The 25,173-nt window shown below is 49.5% G+C and overlaps 2 protein-coding genes and 1 long non-coding RNA gene across 3 annotated transcripts in view; 1 reads left to right on the top strand and 2 right to left on the bottom strand.

Annotated features, from left to right (window-relative positions):
- Positions 1–25,173, top strand: part of LOC308057202 (olfactory receptor 14A16-like) — a gene marked incomplete at its 5' end in the record, with an annotated part of 209,659 nt that overhangs the window by 10,849 nt on the left and 173,637 nt on the right. The window lies entirely within an intron of this gene.
- LOC308057218 overlaps positions 4,315–25,173 on the bottom strand; it is a 57,882-nt gene continuing 37,023 nt past the window's right edge. Inside the window, exon 3 of the long non-coding RNA XR_013925183.1 lies at positions 4,315–5,242. This is a non-coding gene — a long non-coding RNA (uncharacterized lncRNA). The remainder of the gene's footprint in view (positions 5,243–25,173) is intronic.
- On the bottom strand, positions 22,674–23,641 carry LOC308057235 (olfactory receptor 14C36-like; the record flags this gene model as incomplete). The annotated part of the gene is made up of 1 exon (XM_080411355.1): positions 22,674–23,641. The coding sequence occupies exon 1, from the start codon at positions 23,613–23,615 to the stop codon at positions 22,674–22,676; it is 942 nt and encodes a 313-aa protein (XP_080267481.1). The 5' UTR covers positions 23,616–23,641.

Here is a 25,173-nt window from a genome sequence, read left to right as displayed (position 1 = left end):
ATAACTTCATGGGCCCGCAGGCCCTGGGCTTGCGCTTGGGGGGTAATCATTGTTGGGTCTGTACCCATCAACCGCTGTAGGCTGGAGCCGTGTAGCGGATGATCCACCCCGGTTACTCGGACTAATTGCCTCGCACAGTTCTCCTCCCATTCTTGTTTAAACACAATCACCCCTGCCCCAACAAAAATCAACCTACAAGTTTGTTTTATATCGAACGGGAGCAAATCATCTCCCCCAAAACCCCCATCGATGAGGGTGGAGACCATGGCAGAATTGAGTCCTTTGCCCGCGATTGCTTTAACAATCGCTTGTATATCCTTAGGGCTTAAGGGGGAATGGACCCTCTGTCCCCCGTCCGTCACTCGGACTGGGAATGCTAGCGCGTCCGATGGGGCCCAATCGGCACATGCAATTTGTATTTTTCTCCAATCTGTGAGAGGAATTTCTGTCCCCTTATGTCTTTCTTTCCCCGTGAGTGGTGATATTTTGGTCTTTGTACTTGCCAGCCAAGTCTGCCACGCAGAGTCTGAGCCGGAGTCAGAGCCCGACTGACTGCTCACTTCCGGGTGCTGGTGGTATGTGGTCGGGCTTCGGCCCCTCCCTTGCCTTGCGTAATCAAGCGGTTCTTTCCCTTTCTGCCCGCCCCGCCTTCTGCTTGGGGCGGCGCCTGCCTTATAAGGGCAGTTTTGGGGAGGGTCATTCTGATTGGCTTTCTGCCCCTCGCTGGTGCTCTTTTCCCTTTTTTGGTCGTGCCAATCACTCTTTTCCTTCCCATTCCCCTCCCCCTCCCTTAGGTGTGCGCCTGTTAACTCTAGCGCTCCCTCCCTGCTCCCGCCGGGGGCGGTCTCGCCCCGCCCTTCCCCTTGCTGCTCGGTGCCATCTTGGGGCGCACAGGGCGGTGGTTCACTCCGTGCAGTTTCGGCCTCGGCTTTCGCCTCAGCGCCCCTGGCCTCTGCAGCCAGCTTGCCCCAAAAGGAGTTCGCTGAGGATTCTGTGGGCAAGCTGAAGATGTTAGAGTCTTTTGGACGCTGAGTGGGCGCGCCACCTTTCTGTCGGCTTTGAGGGTCGGCGCAACCCTCCTCAACCGGGGGGTGTGAGGTTTGGCTAGTCGCCCCATTTCCCACCCGCGGGGTGGTTAACAGACAATCCCTTGCAGCTTTCCAGGTCTCCTGCTCGTTTCTAACTTTTTGGAGAGCCTGGACGACTTTCCCTCATGCTTTCAGATTTTTCCCATTACCAGTAGACATCGTTTCATCACATAAAGCGTGGGAGCATTTGTCCCACACATCTGGGTGGAGTATATCCACCGGCTGGTCAATGACCCCGAGCTCTAAAAGTCTCGCAACTGCGAGAGTAAAATCTTTGGGCTTACAAGCAATACCCTGCAGGAGCGGGCTGGAAACTAGGACCATGCGTGGCAATCAGTTAGCTGAGGGGAATGTGCTCGAGCTTGTCTAGACAACAATTAACATGATGAGACATGTTTACAGAGCACAGTGGAGTGGGAGATAGATGGCGCCAAGGAAAGATAACACCTTGCTGTTAATTGATGGTAGTTAACCACCAATCAGGGAATTCCTAGTATGCAAGGTTTAGCTTCAAGAAGCAAATGTTTAAAATGTGCAGCTTCTGAAAGTGTATAAAAACTCGTGCTTCTGTACAATAAATTGACAGTTGCTTGCATCAAGCTGCGCCCCGTCTCTTCATTCACCGCAAATTGGTGACCCCGACGTGATGCGTTTAAGGATCTAACGTGAAGGGCTCTCGAATCGCCTCTCTGAGCGACATGCAGCGAATCCCACAGAACTTTGAATGATCTGCTGAAAGGAAGCAGGAGCCGGACAGAAATCCCTCCGGAGTTGAGAGGTGAGCTGTGGGAAATCCGTAATGGGGAATCAGGCTTCGTCCCCAGAAAGAGACGTATATGGACTCACGAAGGGTCTTCTAGTCAGATCAGGGAGTCCGTGCCTCAGTCTCCTCAAATGGTGACCCCTATGGTGGTGTTCCGAAGCCTTGGAAGAATAAGGACGGAACTGGTCAATAAAAAAGACAGCTCGTGGAAGAGGGCTGCGTTCCGGAGGAGATGGCTTGGCTGAACGATCGTCTGGCTGGCTGGACCAGGCGGACAACCTAAACCCCGAGGATAACACCTGTATTCATCGAGACAGGTGAGCAGCCAAGAAACTTTAGAGACTTTGAAAGAAAGAAAGTGTGTTGTATGATGCTGCCGCGGAGGGGAACTCCGTGTCAGGAATGCATTTAGCATCTTGGTGGCAAATACTGACTATTCTTTCCCAAGTGTGGACTAATTCTACTAACGGTGCTAAACCAGAGGAAGCTGTAAATTCCACCGACAGCGCGACCCTTCTCAAGACACCGTCAACGATGGCGATTCTGTCCATGCCTCCTCTGCCCCCAAAGCTTCTGTCACTGATTGCAGCGACCCTCACAACACAGGAGCAAGCACGGGAACAGGACAACTTGGACAATGATTCCATTGACACTGATAAACCTTTTGATCCAGATCCTACAGATCTGGAAAAGGAGCTAGACCTTTCCCCCACCCCCTTGTCTCTCCTGATGCATTGATTGTATTTTTGGGGAGGGTGAAAGGGAGTCTGAGGGATTGGTGGCAGGAATGCAAGTGGGAAACACTTCAGTGATGGGGTTTGGGAGTCGCTATGGCATGTTCAGTATTTTGTCAGCCAAATCAACCTGCAGAGTGGCAGCCTGTGCAATATGAGGCTGTTAAAGAGTTAAGCAAAGCAGTGCGGGAAGGGAGGATTCATAATACATTTGCTATGTTCCTTCTTGAAGTGATGGCAGAGCCTTATACACTCACACTGCATGATTGGAAGTTATTGCTTTGTATGGTACTAACTGGTACAGTATATGATGTGGTTATTTGATTTTTGTGAGCTATGTATAGTGGCCTTGATTGAAAACCTTAATCGGGGAATTGCTGTTAACTATGAGCAGTTGGCTGGAGAAAATTAGTTGTGCCGATTCTGTGACTCAGGCAAGGTATCCCAGGGACAACTGTCTGCAAATGAATGAGATGGCTATTAAAGCAGTCAGGATGCGGGAGTCTTGCCACAGTCTTGCAGGGTCCTAGAGAGTCACTAACTGTAATACTAACTTTATTGATTGGCTTCAGAATATTTTGAAACAAGTCGAACATCAGGAAGCTCAAGGGTTGCTTTTAAAACAACTAGCTGTGATAATGTCAATGAAAATTGTAAATGGGCAACTTTCACAATCGCAACCCCAACATGTGTCAAATGATTGTAACGCAGAACTCACAGCAGACTGTAATTCTCAGGCTGAGTTCTGGAATGCAGCATAACAGATTTTTGCTTCTCTAATCTCTTCTGTAAGAATAGTACACGCTCTTAACTTGCTTAGTAAATTAGGCTGCTAGCTTGCTAAACAAAGTAATACTACAAATACTATTATTTTTTTTCTGGCTTATTAACAGATGTTGATACTGTCCATCATATGTTGCTACAGAACCGAGTTGCTATTGATTTTTATTATTAGCACAGGGACACAAGTCTGAAGGCTTTGATAGGATGTGTTAGGTGAATCTGAGTGACCACTGTGAATTAATTTACAAAAGTATACAAAACTCAAAAGCCTTAAAACAAAGATCTGCAGCAGAGCCAGGGGCGGGATGCCTTTGGTCTCTTCTCACGGCTGGGAAACTTTGGGCCATGACTCAAAAGTATTACAGGATTTATTATAATTATCTTTAACCACCTTATTGATGTTTGCCTTATGTCTCCCATACTTTTTTTTTTTTTTTTTTTCTGTATTCAGTGTTTAGTCGATTGTAACATAAAGCAGGTCATGGTCACCCAGCTACACACACCCTTTGCCTCCTTGCAATCAACAAGCAAAAAAGGGGAGGATAGAGAATGTCTGAAGAGAGATATAGGAGAGGAAACTGGAGAATTATTTGACCTAACAAGAGATGAGAGAACAGCTAGGTATTGTGAAGGAGAATAGGAAAGATAAACATGGTTATCTAGTGTTTCATAGGTGTCTGCATGCTTGTAGAGATATATAGCTATGTAACTACATGAATGATTTCTGCCCTGAGCCTGGTGGAGCATACAGCTGCGGTTTGTGTCCGGGCTCAGAGATGTAAATAGGGGCTTCTATGTTATGGTAAAAGTGTTTCTCTTTGCATAAAAAAGAGAGGGAATGAAGGGAATGACCCCAGAGGTATGTTCAGAGAAGGCATGCTATGTTTCGAACTTTTTGACTAAAGCAGTTCTTGTTTGGTGTGCCCTTCCACCTATGTATAATGTTAATCCAAAAGAAGATGATATTGAATGTCGATAATTGTCTTTCTGTAGATGCTAATGTAGTAGGAGGCTATGATGGGAACGTGTTGCAGTGGTTCTTCTCTTATCCGGAGTAACAGCAGGGAAAGCATTAAAGAGTTAAGTCACCTTGTTTTGTAGGTAGTTAAGAATGTGAGTCAAAATTGCCACTGCTTTTTGTTGTTGGCTCAAGGACATGGCTGTGAGGATTTTGATGGTATGTGCTGAATGGATTTTAGGCGCCCCATTGCAGCAACATGTTATCAAAATCTGAGAAAATTTCAGCCTTTTTGGCATTCATTCAATCAATTGGCAGTATTGTTTGTTTGCTATTACCTTGGTTGCTGTCATGTTTGCAAGGGCCCTGCAGAACATGGCAAACCTGGTACTAGCTGTTCAAAAACAAAAAGGGAAAATTGTAAAAGTGAATGGAACAGAGACAGTGGGTTATTTTGACATTGATAATATGTCTCAGTTGGTTTTTTATTTGTTCTATTACTTATACCTTGTTTTTACTCGTTCGGTTTCAAAGGTTCTTTTTGTGCAACAGGAAGGGGGAGATGCAGGAGCGGGCTGGAAACTAGGACCATGCGTGGCAATCAGTTAGCTGAGGGGAATGTGCTCGAGCTTGCCTAGACAACAATTAACATGATGAGGCATGTTTGCAGAGTACAGGGGAGTGGGAGACGGATGGCACCAAGGATGGCGCCAAGGAAAGGTAACAGCTTGCTGTTAATTGCTGGTAGTTAACCACCAATCAGGGATTGCCTAGTATGCAATGCTTAGCTTCAAGAACCAATCTGTTTAAAACGTGCAGCTTCTGAAAGAGTATAAAAACTCGTGCTTCTGTACAATAAATCGACATTTGCTTGCATCAAGCTGCGTCCCGTCTCTTCATTCGCCGCAATACCCCACTGCTTATGCAGCTGTACTACGACCTTCACAAGAGCTTCCATCCTCTTGGTTGGTCCGGGAGCGTCCTCCCTGCCGGGCTGGTCCTGCCGCTCCGGCCGCCGTTTACCCAATTCCAGGTGAATGTTCCCGGGTTTCGGCACCACTTGTTGCCTTCGCAGGCGCGCGGTGACCTGGCTCTGGAACGGCACAGCGGCCGACCACTGGCCGCGCGGTCCATCAGCTCACAGACACCAATGTGGTGGATGGCAAATGGCGTTCATTGCTGAGCGGCGCGGCACTATTTAGCCTAGGTTTACAGTGTCACTTCCGTCTGCTTACATCATAAGCTACAAGCTGTTGGCTACCTGGAGGGGGGCCCTGTGTGTCCGTACACCGCGACATCTTCCGGCCGCCAGGCCCTACCTAGCAACACACGTGTCTGCCAATACCAGGAGGAGGAACTGGGTGATGGAGCTGCTGTTGGACATCTGCTGCCTCCAACCATAGGGTCCTGTTCATGAAGAAAACATAGTGACAAGTCAGGCAAGACTTCTGTGAGCCAAGTGAAAGCCCTTTCTCCTAGATGCTCCCCCGGTGCCCCCTGTCCCCGCCTCTGCCGTTCCGAGGAGAGCTCCCTTCCGAGCCGTGGCTGGAGCTGTGCTGAGTGCTGGCCGAGTGTGCTGTGAGGAGCAGGGGCTGTGCCCGCTGGCTGCCCAGCAGTGAGCCCTGCTCTGCAGCAGGGGCTTCATGGGAACCCTGGGGGCAGGGGCCAGTCCTGGCCTTGCCCTGGCTCAGCCCAAACTGCTCCCCGTGCAGAAGGGCCTGTCAGCCCTGTGGCTCAGCACCACACTGCTATCCAAGGACACCCAGGGCTCACTGTGTGCCCTGGAAGCAGCACAGACCTTGGGTGGACACCCAAAACAGATAGTCAAGGGTCCTGATCATGGAAAGCTCGAGACAGAGCGTCAGCTCCTCCCCCAGCCTCACAGATTGCATTGCCCACAGCATCATCAGTTAGGGGAAAGCTGGGACACCTCCATGCTGAGGACATGTCTGCACAGGAGGACCCACAAGGTCTGCGCCTGAGCCTGCACCTGAAACTCCTATTGCCAGAGAGCCTCTCTGCAATGCCACTAGCATCTGAGCAAGGCCAGGAGAGAGACAAAGGGACACTCGGGAACTCCTTCCCCTTGCCCAGCCCGGCACACCACCTCCTACACAGCAGCAGTGCAGGACAGTCACCCTCAGGCTCTGCTCAGCGAGAAATGGCACCGTGGCAGCAGGAGAGATGCACTTCATCCCTTCTGCTGCTCTGCTGGACCAGGGGGTGTTGAAACACATGAAACCAACGGTCTAAAGGCTGTGCTGGGTGGGAGAGGAGAGCAGAGGTGTGTTGCTCAGGGAAGGCACCTGCACAGTAGACCATGGCCAGGAGGTGCCCTATCTCCCCTGCATCAGGGATCCCCTCAGCATCTCCCCCCTCCCTGCCCAGGGCTCTGCTGCCTGCAGCTGTCCCTGCCAGCAGCTCTTTCTCTGGCCCCAGGGCCCTTCCCTGCCAGCGCTCACAGAGCCCAGCTCAGCCCTGTGGATAACTGGCTAGCTGAAAAAAGGTCTCATAGACATAGTCCAGCTGGCTGGACAAAAATGCACATCGCTCTCAGCTTAAATGAAGTAAAGCAAAATACACTGTCTTTGGCTGTTTTTGTTACACAATAACAGGAAGATTTTGGTGGGAAAAGAATGTTGCAGGTGGGAACAGAAAACGACAGAAGAGAAACTAGGGGCGGGCTTGGTATTTAGGCAACTAACCAATAATGAGCTTAACTTTTGTAATATGTATGAGCTAATTATAACAAGATATAAAAGGTGATTGTCGGGGACAATAAACGAAGTCTGCTGATCACTCATATTGAGTGACTGTGTCTTCCCTCTGTCGTGACAAATGGGACCCTAGAGAACAGGGACCCTAGAGAGGACTGAACCTGCGAGCCATGGTTTGACGGAGTTTCGGGTACCGGTCCTGAAAGCAGCGCAGGAGGCGGAAGGGCACAGTCCCCGCGCCCGGGAGCACCTACAGAGGGTTCCGCCGGCCACGCGTCGCCGAAGTCTTGCAAAGGCTGCAACAGCACTGACGAAGGTATGGAGAGACAAGCGACGTATGATTTGCTCATACGCTTTTTAGAAAAGCGGAGTGTTTGGGACATAGATTGTAAAAAGGAATTACTTGGGTTATTAGCGTATGGGATAGCATCCGGGACCCCCGCAGCAGCGGCGAGCGGCGGCGCGAGGCCCGGCAGGCCCCTTCCCGGCCACGGTTTCTCTCCAAGGCGGCACCCCCCCCCCCCTCCGATCCGATGCAAGCGGCCAAGCGAGCTAACATCTGGCTGCCCCCAGAGGTCAATCGGATCCTTTATATTCAGAACCTGCCGTATAAAATCACAGCAGAGGAAATGTATGATATATTTGGGAAATACGGACCTATTCGACAACTCAGAGTTGGAAATACTCCTGAAACAAGTGGAACAGCTTAAGCTTCTCAAGGAAAAATATGGACTTGATTAGAAACCCACACAAAAAAAAAAAAAAAAAGTTCTTCAGATGTCACCTACAAGAAATGGGTTTCTGCTTTGAACTAGCAAACATCTCTGTGTTTAAAAAGAAGCCTTTTGGCCTTGATGGAGATAATTTATTCTGTATTCTGTATTTATGCTGTATTCTGAATGTGGAAATTGGTTGGGACTAGGAGGCTGGCTTAAAGGCATTTTGCAAACGGGATTATTATTTTTGATCGTTATTGTAATAATAGTTTTTTGATCAAAACCAGCCAAAATTATTTGTAAGCATTAGGCATATCTGAAGAGAATGCCTTTATTTGAATCAGCAGTTAAGGTGTAGTTTAGTCTGATGCTGTGGTTTTATCTGCTTCTGGTGAATTTTTGAAGTGATGAAATCAGAGATACAAGGTATACTAAGAGTTAGGAGGTAATAAGGTAATAATCTAAGTAAGGGTGCTGTCTTTTATATCTACAAGTGCAATCTGCTTTTACGTAGCAGAGAGAAACTTGAACAATAAGGTTGCTTGAGCGAGATGTGCATGTGACAACTTGGGAAAAGGGATATCACAACTGGAGTGCAACAGTGTTTCTATGTCTGGCAGAGTGAAATCTTTCAAGACCTGAGTTTAGAGAGTCTAAAATAAATTGTTAGTATTCAGAAAACCCATCTTAAGCCTCTTTTGCTTCCATAGTGTTATGGAAGTCAACTGCTATTGTAGAGAATTAATGATTTTTTAATACATATTAACAAATACTACTGTTTTAACTTGAGGCAGTTGAGTGAGAAATACTCACGTGTAGCATTTGAGGGAATGTCAGCATAAATCACACTTAGAGTAAGACTGCATTTTTAATTACTGTACTCGTTAAGATTCGATGATGCCATAAGGCTAAGGCCTTTTATCACAGATTGGTTCTGAACTAAAAGGTGTGTGCACATGTAGATATGCACATTTGTGTTATTTTCCTTAATTGGCTACAAAATAATATAATTAGGTTGGAGACTAGATCTTGGGAATTTGTCTATTCTACTGTTTGTTAAGGAACGTGCACAACACACAGCACCCATGTAGGCTTGGCTTGTGGCATAGTTGTCAAATTTAGCATACACACTCAGACAGATAAGCAACGTACTCTTCTTGTGTGTATCACCTACAAGCCATTATGGCTTAGTGTGTAAATCTGTATGTAAGTATTGAAAAATCCACTTATGAATGTATATAGCTTAGAACTAATTTTTTCCCTTTGTTAATTCTTTGATATCAATGAGGTATTCTTCAGAAAATATATGGACTGGCTGGTTGCATAAGGGCAGTTGTTATTTGGACAGAAAATTGTTAATGGTCAGGGATTTTCCACTAAAATATTTGCAAATATTCCTAGTCAAACATCAGTTTGGTTTCTTTTTGGGTTTTGAGCTTGCATTAGTCCATGTTCAGAACTTTAAAATTGCCTTTGAATTTTTTAAACTTTTTATATCACTGGAACAGAAAGAGCATCTAAATTAAAGCTTCAAGCTAACTTTATTTTTCAAGTGTTTCTGGAATTATACTTCTGAACTGAGATTTTATAATTGATTTTATAATTGATGACTGTTGAAACTTACTTAAAGCGCTCTTTGTAGTTAACCAATGAGGGATTGCCTAGTATGTAATGTGTAGTTTAAAGAACCAATCTGTTTAAAGCGCGCGGCCTCTGATAACGTACATGAACTTGTGATTGTATACAATAAATCGACATATGCTTGCATCAAGCAGCGTCCCATCTCTCATCGCGGCAATTTGGTGACCCCGACGTGATGGGTTTATGAGCCGCCAGGCTGAGCAACAGGTCACGAGTCAACGTTGAATGAGCTGCTGAAAGGAAGCAGGAACTGAAAAAAAATGTCCCTCTGGAATTTAGAGGTGAGTTGTGGGAAACATGGGGAATGAGGCGTCTTCCCCCAAAAGAGATTATCTGAGCTTATGAAAGCTCTCCTTAATAAGCATGAAAAGAATATTCCTGGGCATGATCTCAAGGCAATCCTTAGATGGGTACAGGTAAAATTACCCACTGGGACTGCATCTAATATTTTTTACGCGAGAGTTTTGGGATGATGTGGGGGTAAAACGATGGGATGCGGCTACATCGGGGGATGCCAAAGCGCAGTGCATGCTCCCATGGTGGAAAAGCATTTTTGAGATTTTGAAAGCACAGGAAAAAAATCACAGAGAAAAAGCCGGGAGGGGAAGGAAACTCTCCTACAGTAACTCCGTTACCGCTGCAGAACCTGAAACCCCCCAACCCCTTGAAGGTTTTTGCCACAGGTTACCCCCCACAGGAAGACCCCTTTGATCCGGGGCCGGTGGACCCTGAAAAAGAGCCAGATTTATATCCCCCCAACCCACACAATGGGCTAGCATAAGACGTCAAGCCTTGAAAGAAGGAGACCTGGGCATTGCTAAAACAACAGTGGCCCCTGTGATTTTTCAGGGTCGGGGGCCACAGCTGGAGGACTTGTCTTTTCCGGTAATTAAGAACTGCGTCACACCGTTACCGAGCACGGGCTTTCCTCTCCTTATTCTGCAAGTCTGTTCTCTTCTGTATTTGATACATACGTTTTGACTCCTCATGATCGTAAGTCTCTAGTGCAGCTGTTATTAGCTCCGACTCAATACGCGCTATGGGACTCACATTGGAGGGGGGGGCTTCAGGCACTCCTCCTCACCTATGTGGGTCACGGCAATGCCGCTATGGCCGTGCTGACCATACAACACCTTACTGGTACAGGTCGGCACTCTGACCCGGCAGCCCAAGCTCCGGACATCCATCAGGAGGCTCTCGAAGCAGTCCGTGAGGAAGCAAAAAAGGCTCTTCTTAAAATCCCTGACTCACAAAAGCCGCAGAAAGCTTTTATAAGTGTTACTCACGGACCCCGTGAGTCCTATATGGAATTTATTGACAGACTAAAAAATGCTTTAGCGCGTCAGGTGGATAACACGGAAGCGCGGGAAATATTGTTATTGAAATTGGCTGTGGAAAATGCTAATGCAAATTGCAAAAAACTGTCGCAATCTCTCCCTCATCCAAACCTCACATTGACTGAAATGATAGAAGCCTGCAATAGAATCAGCACTGTGGATCACAAATTTGAGGTTATGGATGCTGCCTTTGCAGCTGTATGTGGTCTGTCAGTAGTTTGTTACGGCTGTGGCAAACCAGGTCACTTAAGAAAGGATTGCCTGGCTATGAATAAAGGAGCTAAACACCAGACCCCTGGGTACTGCCCTGTATGCCGAAAAGGGCATCATCATGCTAATCAATGTCATTCTAAGAATGATTTCCAAGGTCAACCAAAAGAGGGAAACCGATCGCAGAGCGTGGGGCAGCGACGCGTGCAGATACAAGTGCCGCAGCCGACATTCCAACCCCAACGGAGAGAAGCAACAGCACCTCGAGTCTTCGTCCAGCAGCAACCGGTAGCACCGGATTGGACCTAGCAACCTCCCACACAGTAATGTTACTCGATCCCTCGGTTCACTTATTGTCCACAGATTTCTCGGGACCCGTTTTTAGGCGGGGCTATTGAAATGCGCGATACCCTAAAATTGACATGGAAAGTAGATACCCCTATTTGGGTAGATCAATGGCCCCTACCACTGGAAAAGCTTTGCGCCCTCCAGAAACTAGTTATGGAACAGCTAACAAAAGGGCATATTTTGCCTTCCACTGCCCGTGGAGCTCACCTCTTTTTGTTATAAAGAAACAAACTGGCAAGTGGCACTTGCTCCACGAACTCAGAAAAAATTAATGATGCTACGGAAGACATGGGAGCCCTCCAACCAGGACTCCCGTCCCCCACTATGATTCCTCGACATTGGCATTTGACCGTTATTGATCTCAAAGACTGTTTTTTTAATATCCCACTCCACCCAGATGATGATCCTAAATTTGCCTTTTCAGTCCCTAGCATCAACGTGCAAACCCCATTGCTAAGATGCCAGTGGGCTGTGCTGCCACAAGGAATGAAGAACAGTGCCACAATCTGCCAGTGGTGTACCATCATATGGACGACATCCCAGTGGCCGCACAACATCACGAGGTCATGAAGGAAGCTGTAGCCCTTGTCACAGCTGCTGTTAATTCAGTAGGCCTCTGTATTGTGCCAGAAAAAATTCAAAAAATACCCCCATGGAAGTACTTAGGATGGCATATAAGGACTCAGACTATAGTTCCCCAGCCTTTACAGATACAGACAGACATAAAAAACTTGCATGACGTACAGAAATTGCTGGGAACAATTAATTGGGTCTGGCTGGGGTTGAGAATTTCTAATGAAGACCTAACTCCTTTATTTGAACTGCTTAAAGGGAATACCGACTTGTGTTCCCCCCGCAGTCTTGGTCTTGAAGCCATTGACTCTTTGCTAAAGGTTGCTACTGCAATCACTCACAGACAAGTACATCGCTGGGCTCCTGAATCACCTTTTCATTTGATTATTTTGAATCCCACTCGACAGCCTCATGCGTTAATATTTCAATGGGATTCTCAGAAATCAGACCCTCTGTTGCTTATCGAATGGGTTTTTTTTTATCAAATCAACCTACAAAAACTATTTCAACACAGCATGAGATGTTTGCTTTCCTGGTAATTAAAGCCAGACAAGGCTTGTTAACGCTATCAGGAGTAGATTTCGCTCGTATCTGTTTACCTGTGACAAGCACGTATTTACAATGGCTTTATCAGCAGTCAGACGCCTTTGTTATGGCATTGGCGGACTATAGAGGTCAACTCACATCCCACCCACCTTCGCATAAGCTGCTTAATATTGACTTTCACTTAATATCCAAGCCAAAAAGGAGCAATCAGCCATTACAAGCTTGTACTGTGTTTACAGACGGGTCTGGAAAATCGCACAAATCAGTCATTTTATGGTGGGATGACCAGCGTGGCTGATGGGGCTCGGACATAGAAACTGTTTCTGGTTCTCCTCAGATAGTGGAACTGGCTGCAGTTGTTCGAGTTTTTCGAAGGTGGTCCACACCGCTTAATCTTGTTACGGATTCAGCTTATGTTGCAGGGATTGTAGAACAAGCTGAAGCATCTGTACTACGTGATGTCTCACATTCTGAACTGTTTGCCTTATCACAAGAGCTTGTCTTTCTCTTAGACTCTTGCCCTCACCCCTATTTTGTTATGCGTGTCAGGGCACATACCTCTTTACCTGGCTTTATTGCAGAAGGGAATCGACGAGCTGATATGCTCACATTACCAGTACGAGTCCTACCAGATCGCCTAGCACAGGCTAAACTAAGCCATTCTTTCTTTCACCAGAATGCTGGAGGTCTCAAACGGCAGTTTGGGCTCACCTCCCAACAAGCGTCCAATATCATCGCCGTCTGTCCTGACTGTCAAAGGCATTCTTTTGGTCCATAGCAGGAGGGGTTAATCCTAGAGGACTACAGAGCTTACAACTATGGCAAATGGACGTTACACATTATCCAGGGTTTGGTAAATTAACTATGCCCATTCCCCTATTGGCACCTTTTCAGGTGCTCTCTTTTCTTCTTGTCACACAGGAGAGAAAGCTCGTGATGTCCGCAAGCATTTGATGCATGCTATTGCCACCTTGGGCATACCCTCCCAAATAAAAACGGACAACAGTCCCGCATATATCTCAGCTGCAACAAAGGGCTTTCTTGACTCATGGGGCATAACTCACATTACCGGTACTCCTCATTCCCCTACAGGCCAATCTTTGATTGAACGCTCTCATCAGTCTTTGAAACGCTTACTACAACAACAAAAAGGGGGAATGGGGACTGCAACCCCTGAGGAACGACTAAAGAAAGCTCTGTGTGTTTTCAATTTTTTGAATTGTTCTCTAATAGATAATAATCCTCCGATAGTTGGGCATTTTAATGCGAATGCTTCACTTGAGGCATGAATTCAACCTCCGGTGTTGGTCCGTGATCCAGAAACAGGTAAGATTATGGGACCATATCCTCTTGTGACATGGGGAAGAGGTTATGCTTGTGTTTCCACAGAAAAATGCCCCGGGTGGATTCTGGCGAAGAACATACGACCCTTCCGTGAATCCCTACCACAATCAATGGGTGAGGACTCCGATCATCCTCCGGATCATCCCCTGGATCATCACCTCGATCAACAAGCTTCTGAACCTTCTGGGATCACAAATAACTGAAGCGGTATAATCTGAACGCTGTGGAATGAAAATTCATTTAATCAACGTAGAGAAGTATCAGTCATGGGAATTTCATGTACTGTATGTGGGCACTGTAAGCCTTGGGTCTTATGTGTGTGCTCTAACTGTAAAAAGGAATGGTGGTGTAGAGTAGTATTAGCCAAACGATGGTGTGAAGGCTGTCTTGTTAATGGAATTAATGCTGTTAAAATTCTGCTTACTTCAGGTCACGAGTCAGCAGAAGAACAAAGATATTGGGAATATTCCCGGGACTGGACCCTAACTGTATATAAACAAGCAGAAAGAGTCCTGCTCTGTGGTTTTGAGTGCAGTAAGACTAACCTGGTGCCTGCTGTTTGGACTCTTCTTAAACAGGACTGGGAGCAGGCTAAAGAAAAATGTGAAAAACGATTTGCATGGAAGCTAAGGGCAGGCCAGAAACAATTTTTGAAATAGTGCTTATCTTCATGGTGACAGTAGGGATTGTGCAAGGCTACCCATTTCTTCCTGCACTTCCTAAGGTTAATGTATGGGTTACATTGGCAAATGTGACCAGACAAGACACTTGGTGTCTTGCCACTGCTTCACCTAATAACCCCTTTTCCACATGCCTCGTGGGCCTACCGCTAGATGAGTGGCCGGTACCTACAAATTTAAAAGCAATTTTTCCAAACCGGTCACAAAATCTGACAGAGAATTGGGACATATGGGTCCCCTGTCTCCCACAGGCTACCCTAGAACCACAAGAGATTGAGCTTCTTGGATCAGTGAAAATGGGTATTTGTGTGAAGTTGAACTATACAGGGAAAAATCACTCCAAAGCATGGCATGTCTCTCCTGCCCATCCCGTTTTTAAGAATGCTAGTGTTTGGTGTAATTACACGGCAACAAACTTGTCCAAGTCTAGCAATGCCCCCTTGTCATTACCATCGGGAGTATTTTTTATTTGTGGGGACAGAGCGTGGCCCATCATCCCTTCTCATAACAGGAGGTCCACGTAGCCTCGGCCGCCTTTCTGTCCTGACTCCTAATACATCTCTGATTTTACAGCACCGTCTCTCTCATAGGGCAAAGTGTAGCATTCATGCATATGCACCCGATTGTGAAAACCACGTGGAGTTTTGGTCTTGTAGTCAACGCTTTGCTGCCTCCCTTTTTATACCTGGAGCGGCCGCTGGAAAAGCATTAGCAACTTTAGATAAGCTTGGCTGCTGGCTTGCTCAACAAGGGAATGCTACTAGCAATGTATTGTCTGGTCTTTTATTAGATGTAGACAGGGTTCGCCATGCTTCATTGCAAAATAGGGCCACTATCGATTTTTTGCTTTTAGCGCAAGGACACGGCTGTGAGGATTTTGATGGCATGTGCTGCATGAATCTCTCTGACCACTCGGAATCGGTTCATGCCAGCATTTCAACAACTTAAAGCTGGAGTCTTTAAACTTTCACAAGACAACAGCTGGGATTGGTTGGATAAACTTTTTGGAGGATGGGGACTGTCGGGATGCTTAAGAAGTTTAGTGAAGACGATTGTTTATGCCTTAGCCGTTTGTGTCTTCTTGTTACTCTTTTTCCCTGTTTGTTGCAGTGTCTACAAAGATGGATAACACAATCTATGAAGAAAGTTCTTTTTGTGCAACAGGAAGGGGGAGATGTGGGACAGGGCCTGAGAGGCAAGTCTCCAAGTACGGTCCAGCTGATCAGCGGGGATGTGCTGGAGCTTGTGGGCCATCAACCTTGGGAGGCCGGCCATAAAACCTTGGCAGGATGGCTACAAACCTCGGGAGGACAAGGCATGTGAATAGGTAACAACTGACAGGAGGAGTCAGGCTGAGTAAAGATAAGGGAATGAGGAACAGATGGCCCAAAAGAGAAGTAACAACTTTGTGCTGATTGATGACTGTTGAAACTTACTTAAAGTGTTCTTTGTTTGTAGTTAACCAATGAGGGATTGCCTAGTATGTAATGTGTAGTTTAAAGAACCAATCTGTTTAAAGCGCGCGGCCTCTGATAACGTATATAAACTTGTGATTGTATACAATAAATCGACATTTGCTTGCATCAAGCAGCGTCCCGTCTCTCATCGCGGCAGCTGGGCCCCTGCCCCTGTTTCCCTGCAGGCTGTAGGCACCATCTCGCTGCCCTGCCTTGCTCTCATCCCAACATTGCCATGGGCTGGCTGATCCAGGCTCCCTCTGGCTGAGCTCTTGCACCGCAGCAGGACCCCTGGAGTGACAGTTCTTCCTCCCCATAGTCACTCTCCACCATCAGAGCTTGCCTTTGTCACATTTTTTCCTCTCTTGAGATTTTTCCCAGTTCCCAGCAAAGCTTTACCATCTCAGAAACTACGCTTCAAGCAGGGAACCCAACCTGTTCGGGGTTTTTTTGTGGTCTTTCCCCTCAAAAAAGTGAAGTCACCTCCACATGGTCTTCCAAACCACATGGCTTCTTCTGGCCTTTCAGCTTTTTCCAGGGACATGACCAAGCCCTGTGCCTGCTGCTGTCCTGTCATGTCCACAGGCAAAATGGACATGACAAGCCCTATCCCAGCCCTTCTCCTGGATGGGGCCTGTGGGGTCCCTTGGCAGAGGGACTGTCCCAGCCACGTTCCTGATGCTGGCCCGTCATCTCCAGAGGCAGAACTGACCTCACAGGCCCCTCACAGCCAGGCATGTCCTCCTGCATGAGGAGTTCCTGAGACCCAGGTGCCCTCCTAATACCAAACCCCTCCATCACCCTCCTTTTCTCCAGGGATGTGACCACCAAAAAACAAGTTTGTTTTTCTCAGATTTATCAAATAATTTTCCCGCAATCCATTTGAGTGGAGAAACATTCTTCAGATGAGCTCCTCTATTTGTGTTGACACATTCTATAGATGCTCTTATATCTCTATGGTTTGTTTTTTGGTTGGACTGACCTTTAACTGCGCAGCTGAGGCAGGGTCAGCTAGAGCAGCCTGCTCAGCAAGTGGTCTAGGTAGGCTTCCAAGACCATAGAAGCACAGAAACAGAATCATTGAGGTTGGAAAGGACCTTAAAGATCATCACATCCAACCGTAACCTGAGTATCAGTAAATCATCACTGAACCATGTCCCTAAGCACTGCAACTGTGTATTTCTGAAACACCTCCAGGGCTGGAGATTCCCCCAGCTCCCTGGGCAGCCTGTTCCAATGCTTGACCACCCTTGCAGTGAAGACGTTTTTCCTCATATGCAATCTGAACCTCTCCTGGTGTAACTTGAGGCTGTTGCCTCTTGTCCTGTCACTTGTTATCTGGCAGAAGAGACCTACCCCCAGTCATCTACAACCTCCTTTCAGGTACTTCTAGAGAGCATAAAGGTCTCCCTGAAGCCTCGCCCGCTCTAGACTGAACAAGCCAAGTCCTCTCAGACCCTCTTCATCCAAGCAAGGCTCCAGACCCTTCACCAGCCTTGTTGCCCTTCTCTGGATACACTCCAGGACCTCAACGTTTCTCTTGAACTGAATGGCCCAAACCACAAACACTTGGTTTGAGGTGTGGCCTCAGCAGTGCCGAGTACAGGGGGTCCATCACTGCCCTGGTGCTGCTGGCCACACTGTTTCTGATACCAGACACGATGCTATTGGCCTTCTTGGTCATCTGCACACAACTGCTGGCTCATGCTCAACCACCTGTCAATCCTCACCCTCAGGGTACCTCCCCAGCAGGCAGCCTTCCAGCCACTCTGGCCCAAGCCTGTAGAGTTATGTGGGGGTGTGGTGAGCCATGTGCAGAACTGGCACTTCTCCTGGATGAACTTCATACAACTGGACTCATCCAAATGATCCAACCTGTGCAGATCCCTCTGCAGAGCCTTCCTGCCCTCAAGGAGATCAGCACTTCCACCCCACTTGATGTTGTATGCAAACTCACTGAGGGTGCACTCAATCCAGACCATTGATAAAGTTCTGAAGCAGGACTGGCCTCAACACTGAGCCCATGGATCACCAGTAATTATGGGTCGTCACGTGGATGTCACTCCATTTACTACCCCTCTTGGGGCTTGGCTGTCCAGCCAGCTTTAACCCAGCGTGGAGAACACCCACCGAAGCCATGAGCAGCCAGGTTCTCCAGGAGAATGCAGTGGGAGATGTTGTCCAAGGCTTTTTTAAGGTCCAGGTAGAGAACACCCCCAGGCTTTCCCTCATCCGCTAGGCAGGCCACCTTGTCACAAAATGAGATCAGATTCATCAAGCAGGACCTGCCTTTCATAGATCTGTGTTAGCTCGTCCTGACCTCCTGGTTGTCCTATGCTTGCTGTTGGCTGTTGTTCAGGATGATCAGCTCCACAACCTTCCTGGCACTAAGATCAGGTTGACAGTCCTAGGAACCTCTTTTCTACGTTTCTTGTAGGTGGGCACCACTTTGACTAACCCCTAGGCTTCTGGTGCCTCCCCAGTATAGCCAGGAGTCTTGATAGTCACCCCTGGGGTAATGCATTTAGAGAAACAGACCAACGGTTTTCACAGTGTTCCTGGATCACGGCATGTCCGTAGCCAAGGACACTTTCCAAAGCACTTTGTCCTCCCTGGACATGAGGTTCACCTGCACCACATGTCCTCTGGGGCTGCAGAGGCAACACAGACAGACATGTCCTCTCCTGCCAGCACTGCACAGCCCAGCCCTTTGTCCCTCTGGTCTTGAGGACAGCTGTGTTTCCTCTCCTTAGGGACATTGCATTTCACCGTTACAGTGCCACCTGCCAACCACCCCAGTATGCTCTGCAGCAAAATTTAGCATGCATTGGACTTTGGGCACTTGGTACCCGCTATTTTTGTTACATGTTTGATCTTGGCCCTGGTGCCACAGCTGAGGTCCAACACGTCCCTTCTCTGCCATAAAGAACCTAAATCAGGGAGAACAAGGGGCCAAACTCTTACTTAACCAGCCTGAGGAAGCCTTAGGATCAATGACCTCACATCTTACTGGGGACTTTTCTGACCCCGTGGGTTTACATGGCAAGCGTTTGGGAGCGCTCATGGGGTTTGTAGGGCTGACAAAGGTGAGAAGAGGTCAAGAGTTGGCCCCATGGCCAAGAAAGCCACATTCAGCTGGCTCTGAAATGGACCTGCTACCTCCCTGAGCTCATAAGTAATTCTAGCTGTGAATTCTCTCTGTGACAAACCAATGCAAGAAAGGCCATAAGACAGTGTGCAGCATTTGTAAGAGAAAGGCGTGAGAAACAAGGCACAGGAACAGCCCTACAAACACCAAGTGAGTGAAGAAGGAGAGGGGGCAGTGAGGGAGAGGCTTGCTGGGCTCATGGAAGCCAATGGTCAACCCACTGACCCCGACGTTCACAGGTCAGCACAGTGACAATGTTCCTTTAGGTGTCTGTAGGTTCTTTACATCAGCATTTTAGCATTGCTGCCAGATGGGCCAACAGCTGTGATGCTCAGCTGGATCTGAAACCCTGTGTCACCCCTGTCCACCTTGGCTCCAGAAGCAAAGGAATGATGGAGTCTCATCTCCCAGGGGCAGTGAGGCAGGAGAGCAGCGGAGTGCAGGTGCCGGGCCTCAGGGTGGCAGGCTGTGGCCAATGCTGGGAACTTTCACTGGGCAGTATCACTCAAGGGAGAAGAATTCAGTGCAAGTGGTCACAAGGAGGCCATGAGGCCCCAGGGCCAGAGGACAACTCGCCTTCTCATAGGCCTTGGTGGCAGAGACAATGGCCATATGCAAGGGGACAACCCTTGGGTTCTTTTGGTGACTTCCAGCCTTGCCCGTGCCCTTTGCCTTCCATCTCACGCTGTCCTACGCTGTCCCACGGCTGCTGCTTTTCCCTGGTAGGCTGCAGGCACCCATCTGGCTTCCCCACCTTGCTCTCACCCTGCCCTTGCCACACATGCACCGATGTCTGCCCACCCTCACACGCTGTTCCTGCAAACACACACACATGCACTGATCCCACACTCCTTCTGGACGACGTCTCCCACCACAGCACAAGCCCTTGAGTGACTATTCCTCCTCCTGACCTCCAGTCTCCACTTTCCCAGCTGCACTGGCTGGCAGTGCTTCTCCCTCCTGCTCTTCCCTACCTCCAAGGAAAGCTCCACCACCTGGGAAACCACCCTTCAGGCGGGCATCCCGACCCGTCACCCTCCTGGAGGCCTTTCCCCTGACCATGCCACAGCCTCACCGCGCTCTTCCAAGGCTGCGAGCCTTTCAGCTTCTCGCATAGACACAAGCAAGCGGTGTGCCTGCTGCTGTGCTGCCATGTTCTCAGGCAGCAGCGACGTGACAAGCAAGAAAGAAGCCCCTCGGTGGAGTGAGCCCAGGTCCTTAGGCAGAGGGGATCTCACAGCCCCTGTGCCACCCAGGGCCCTTCTGCTGGCCCTCCCGAGACACTGGCAGATGGAGCTTAACAGCACGTGTCCCAGCCATGAGTCAGGGGCTGCCCTACGCGCTGTTTCAGGCAGAGGTGACCTCACCGCCCCTTTCCCAGGCACATTGCTGCTGTTGGGCTGTCCCCTCCGCAGGCAGAACTGGCCTCACTGCCCCCGTCACAGCCATTGGCTTCCTGCTGGAATGTGAGTCCCTGAGACACAACTGACCACGAGATACCGTCCTCAGCCGTCACCCTCCCCGTGGCCCAGCACCCCAGCAGATAAAGGGAAGCTTCTCTCAGCCAATTTATCTCATGGATTTCGTACCCACCGTTTGGGTGGAAGAACAGTCCTCAGGGGAACTGCTCTGTTTCTACTGGACACTGTTTTGTCTCTGCTTCTGCGCCTCTGTTTTCCCTTCTTCCCCCTGCTATCCCATCCCAACTGAGCTCTCCAGGGAAGTGAGTCAATGAGTCCTAGAATATCTCAGGTTGGGAGAGGCCCCTGTAAAGGCCCTTGTCCAGCTGTCCTGCTCAAGGCAGGGTGAACTGGATGGCATCTCTCAAGGGCTCTGCCCACTTTGGCATCATCCACAGAAGGGTCTGAAAAGCCACTTTGTCAGCTTGTACTGGGAGACAATCAAGACATTCAACACAGTTGGCCCAACTGCTTGCACTGGAAGATGTCACTAGTCAGTGGCCACCAGGAGGACTTGACCATTGGTGACATTTGGTCTTGAGGCCCTGTGGCGTATGATGCACCGACTCTAGGAGCGGATTGAAGGCACGAAGACACTTGAAGACACCTCGGAGACACTTTATTAAAATCAAGCAAGCCTTTTATACCTTTGCAGGGGGCTGACGTGTCAGCCTGTAACTGTGCTCAGCAATTTTCCACTCTGGGCTCTTTTTTTATTACAGACACAGCAGCTCAGAAACTCCCTTGATCTACAAGGCCACAAGCTCTGCAGACCACTCCCTATCTTCAAGGTTCTCCTCTTGCTCCCATGGCTTCCTTCCAACAAGCATAACTGTGTCTCTCTCCCAAGGTCGGGTTTCGCTCCCTGACGCCGTTGAGCTAGCTCGAGACATAGCCACAAGCCGCCAGCCAACTTCCCACCCACAGTGTCCTCCATTTCTTCACTCCAGAAGTCACCCATCTGCCTCTACAGAAAGTGCAGGAGAAAAAGTCAAATCCCTTGCAAAGGTGCAGGCACAAACCATCCCCTTCTTGCCTCAATACGTAGGGGTGCAGCAATCCCTTTGATGTCCCACAACTACCTGGAACTGGCTGCAGGAGTATTTCCACCGTCATTTCCCCAGACACTACGGTGAGGATGACCAGCCTGTATTTCTCCCAATTGTCCTTCTTGCTTTTCCTGAACAAAGGCTGGATGTCTGCCTTTTGCCAGGACCCCAGAACCTCCCTGATTGCTCGGACACATTTGAGGGCACCATCCAGAAAGGGTGCCGTGACCAGACAGAGGCACTTGCAATGAGCCTGCCCACGGCGGGTGAGATGAATCCTCCTGGGACAGTGGCCTTTGTTCCTGCAGTCACACACAGGAACGGCGGTGCCCTGGGAGGTGTCCCCACCTCAGCTGGCCTCATGCACTGCTGGCGTGGTTGAACCCCAGCCTCACGCACACAGGGGTGCTCAGAGGCACGAGCCCGTCCCTGGCACGTGCGGAGGCAGAGCACTGCAGCGGGCACAGTGACTGCCTGGCCTCCTGCTGCCCCTGCCAGAGGCTGGCAGCACCTCAGCCCGGGGGTGTCGCGCCCTGCTCGGCACCTCGCGGAGATGGCCCTCGTCATGAGCAATGGGCACGGGGACCTCGGTTCAAGGGAGCACGTTGCAGTGCTGCATTCAGGTGGTCTCCACAAATCCATAGCATTTGATGGAGGCCAGCACCGTCACAGAGTGCCCGTTGCCTGCCCCTGCCTGCGCTCACAGGACTGCCACGCAGCACGGCGGTGACCAAGCTGCCAGAGCACTCAGGCCTTACACCAAGGCAGGGGGTCACAAGGGGAGTGTGGAAGTGGAAGGAGGACAGCACTGGAGAGCCAAGGGCTGGTGTTCCCTGGTACTGCTGCCATGCCAGGAATTTTTTCCCCTCCGTCTGTGGATACAGGAACTGTCCCTGCAGCTCCAGAAAGACCTTGGAAGGAAGAATCCCAGGAAAAACATAGTGGTTTAATGGCCCTTTGGATTTGTTAGATGAGGAGAGAGCAGGGCACCTTCAGAAAAGAAAATCACAGAGGGAATTAGAATGGGGACGACAAATTTATCAGAAATGAAATACCCTAAGAAACTAGAACAAATTCAGAAGACACTCTGGGTCTTTGATAAATTACATTATAAATGTTATTCAAAATTTTATTCCTTCAGAAGAAGATACAGTTATCAGTTTGCACATTGCACCCTTGAGCTCCTGGTTCCTCATGCTGTAGATGACGGGGTTCACTGCTGGAGGCACCACCGAGTACAGAACTGCCACCACCAGGTCCAGCAATGGGGAGGAGATGGAGGGGGGCTTCAGGTAGGCAAACATGGCAGTGCTGAGAAAGAGGGAGACCACGGCCAGGTGAGGGAGGCACGTGGAAAAGGCTTTGTGCCGTCCCTGCTCAGAGGGGATCCTCAGCACAGCCCTGAAGATCTGCACGTAGGACAGCACAATGAAAACAAAACATCCACAGGCTAAACAGGAACTAATGACAAGTAGCCCCACTTCCCTGAGGTAGGTGTGTGAGCAGGAGAGCTTGAGGATCTGTGGGATTTCACAGAAGACCTGTCCCAGGGCATTGCCTTGGCAGAGCGGCAGTGACAGTGTATTGGCCGTGTGCAGCGCAGCACAGAGAAACCCACTGGCCCAGGCAGCTGCTGCCATGTGGACACAAGCTCTGCTGCCCAGCAGGGTCCCGTAGTGCAGGGGCTGGCAGATGGCCACCAAGCGGTCATAGGCCATGACGGTGAGGAGAAAATACTCTGCTGAAAGGAAAAAGACAATCAGGAAGAGCTGTGCAGCACATCCTGAGTAGGAGATGTCCCTGGTGTCCCAGAGGGAGTTGGCCATGGCTTTGGGGAGAGTGGTGGAGATGGAGCCCAGGTCGAGGAGGGAGAGGTTGAGGAGGAAGAAGTACATGGGGGTGTGCAGGTGCTGGTCGCACACTACGGTGGTGATGATGAGTCCGTTGGCCATGAGGGCAGCCAGGTAGATGCCCAGGGAGAGCCAGAAGTGCAAGAGCTGCAGCTCCCGCGTGTCTGCCAATGCCAGGAGGAGGAACTGGGTGATGGAGCTGCTGTTGGACATCTGCTGCCTCTGGGCATATGATCCTGTCACAGGAGAAAATAACAGTGATAATTTAGGGGAGACTTCTGCAAGCAAAATCAAAGCCATTTCCCACAGACCACCCCCCCGTCACACACAGACATCCCTCTCTTTTCTCGGAGACCTTCCTGCAGCTGTGTGGCTGCAGCCCTGCTTGGTGCTGGCCGTGTGGGCGATGAAGAGCAGGGCATCTGCCCACGGGCTCTTGACCAGCCAGCCCCACTCTGCAGCAGTGGGTGGGGGCAGGGACCAGTCCTGGTGTTTAACTTTGTCCTGTGAAACCAGTGCCAATGCAGAAGGGCTGGTCAGCGTCTGCAGCGCCAGTGCTAAGGAACGGGAAGGGTGAAGGCATTTTAAGGGAGTTTTAGTTTTTTTCACAGCTCCCCCCATCTCTCCTGTTGAGTATTCTCGCATGTCAGAAAAGCAGAGCATTTTTGCTGCCCTCAGGTGGAACAGAGTGAGGTCTGTGAGGCAAGAGGATTGCCTGTGGGTGAGTGCACAGTGAGGGGAGGTGGTCTGTCCTGCTGGTTCCCGGTGTCTGTGGGCTTGCACCTTCCTGAGATGAATGGTGGCCACACTCCCATGTTACCCTGAAATACCACAAGGCACTGCTGAGAACAGACTGACCCACCACAGACCAGTAAAGGTTGTAGACTTTCATCAGAAGTCAGCATCCCACCCACAGCAAAGGATACACAGCTCATTTCACCCACCCCAACAGCGTTTTCTCCATCACAGAAACTCTACGCCTCTACGTGGGGCTTTCAGATCACTAATGGGTGCGAGGGGACAGGTTTCCATTCTGGAGGGCAACGCACTGCTTGGAAGGGAACTTCAAGGAGGTAGCCAAGTGCCCTAACAAGAGCATCAGGTTGAGGGAGAACCAGCCCCACACAGGGCATTGCCCACAGCCCCACAGCTGAGCGGAAAGCTGGGACACCTGTTCCCATGGACACACCTGCAGGAGAGGACCCCCAAGGTCAGAGTGTGACTCTGCAGCTGAAACACTCATCCCCAGAGAGCCTGACAGCAAGAGCTAGAGAATAAAACTAACACCAAAAGGCAGAGAAAGAAGTAAAATTGCACTGACGGTCTAGGTAAGAGAGTCCAGGGCGAGCGTGTCGGGCACTGAGGGCAGCGCTGCCCTTGCCCAGCTCTGCTCGCCACCTCCCACACACCAACACTGCCGGGCAGCTGCTCTCAGCCCCTGTGCTCTGCAGAGGGACCGGGGCACGTGGCTGCAGAGCTGCACCGCGGCTCTGCTGGAGCTCTGGCTGCAGAGGGGGGGGCTCACACCTCGGGACCCCCAGCCCTGAGGGCAGAGGCTTTGCTGGGGGGAGAGCAGCCAGGGGGATGCCTCAGAGAAAGGGGTCTGCACTGCACATGGTCAGAGAGAGCTTTCTGATTCTGCTTTCAACAACAATTCTGTCTGAAGTTTCCTATCAGTCCTTGCAATATCCTGGATGTCAGGAGATTTTCCTTGTGGGAGGTATCTCCCTGTGCCAGGTCTTTCCCTGTCAGCGCTCACAGACCACATCTC

Source organism: Falco punctatus, assembly GCF_963210335.1.
Source record: "Falco punctatus genome assembly, contig: scaffold_40, whole genome shotgun sequence".
Classification (NCBI taxonomy): domain Eukaryota; kingdom Metazoa; phylum Chordata; class Aves; order Falconiformes; family Falconidae; genus Falco; species Falco punctatus.
The sequence above is the reverse complement of the archived record's forward strand: the minus strand, read 5'-3'. Positions and strand labels throughout refer to the sequence as shown.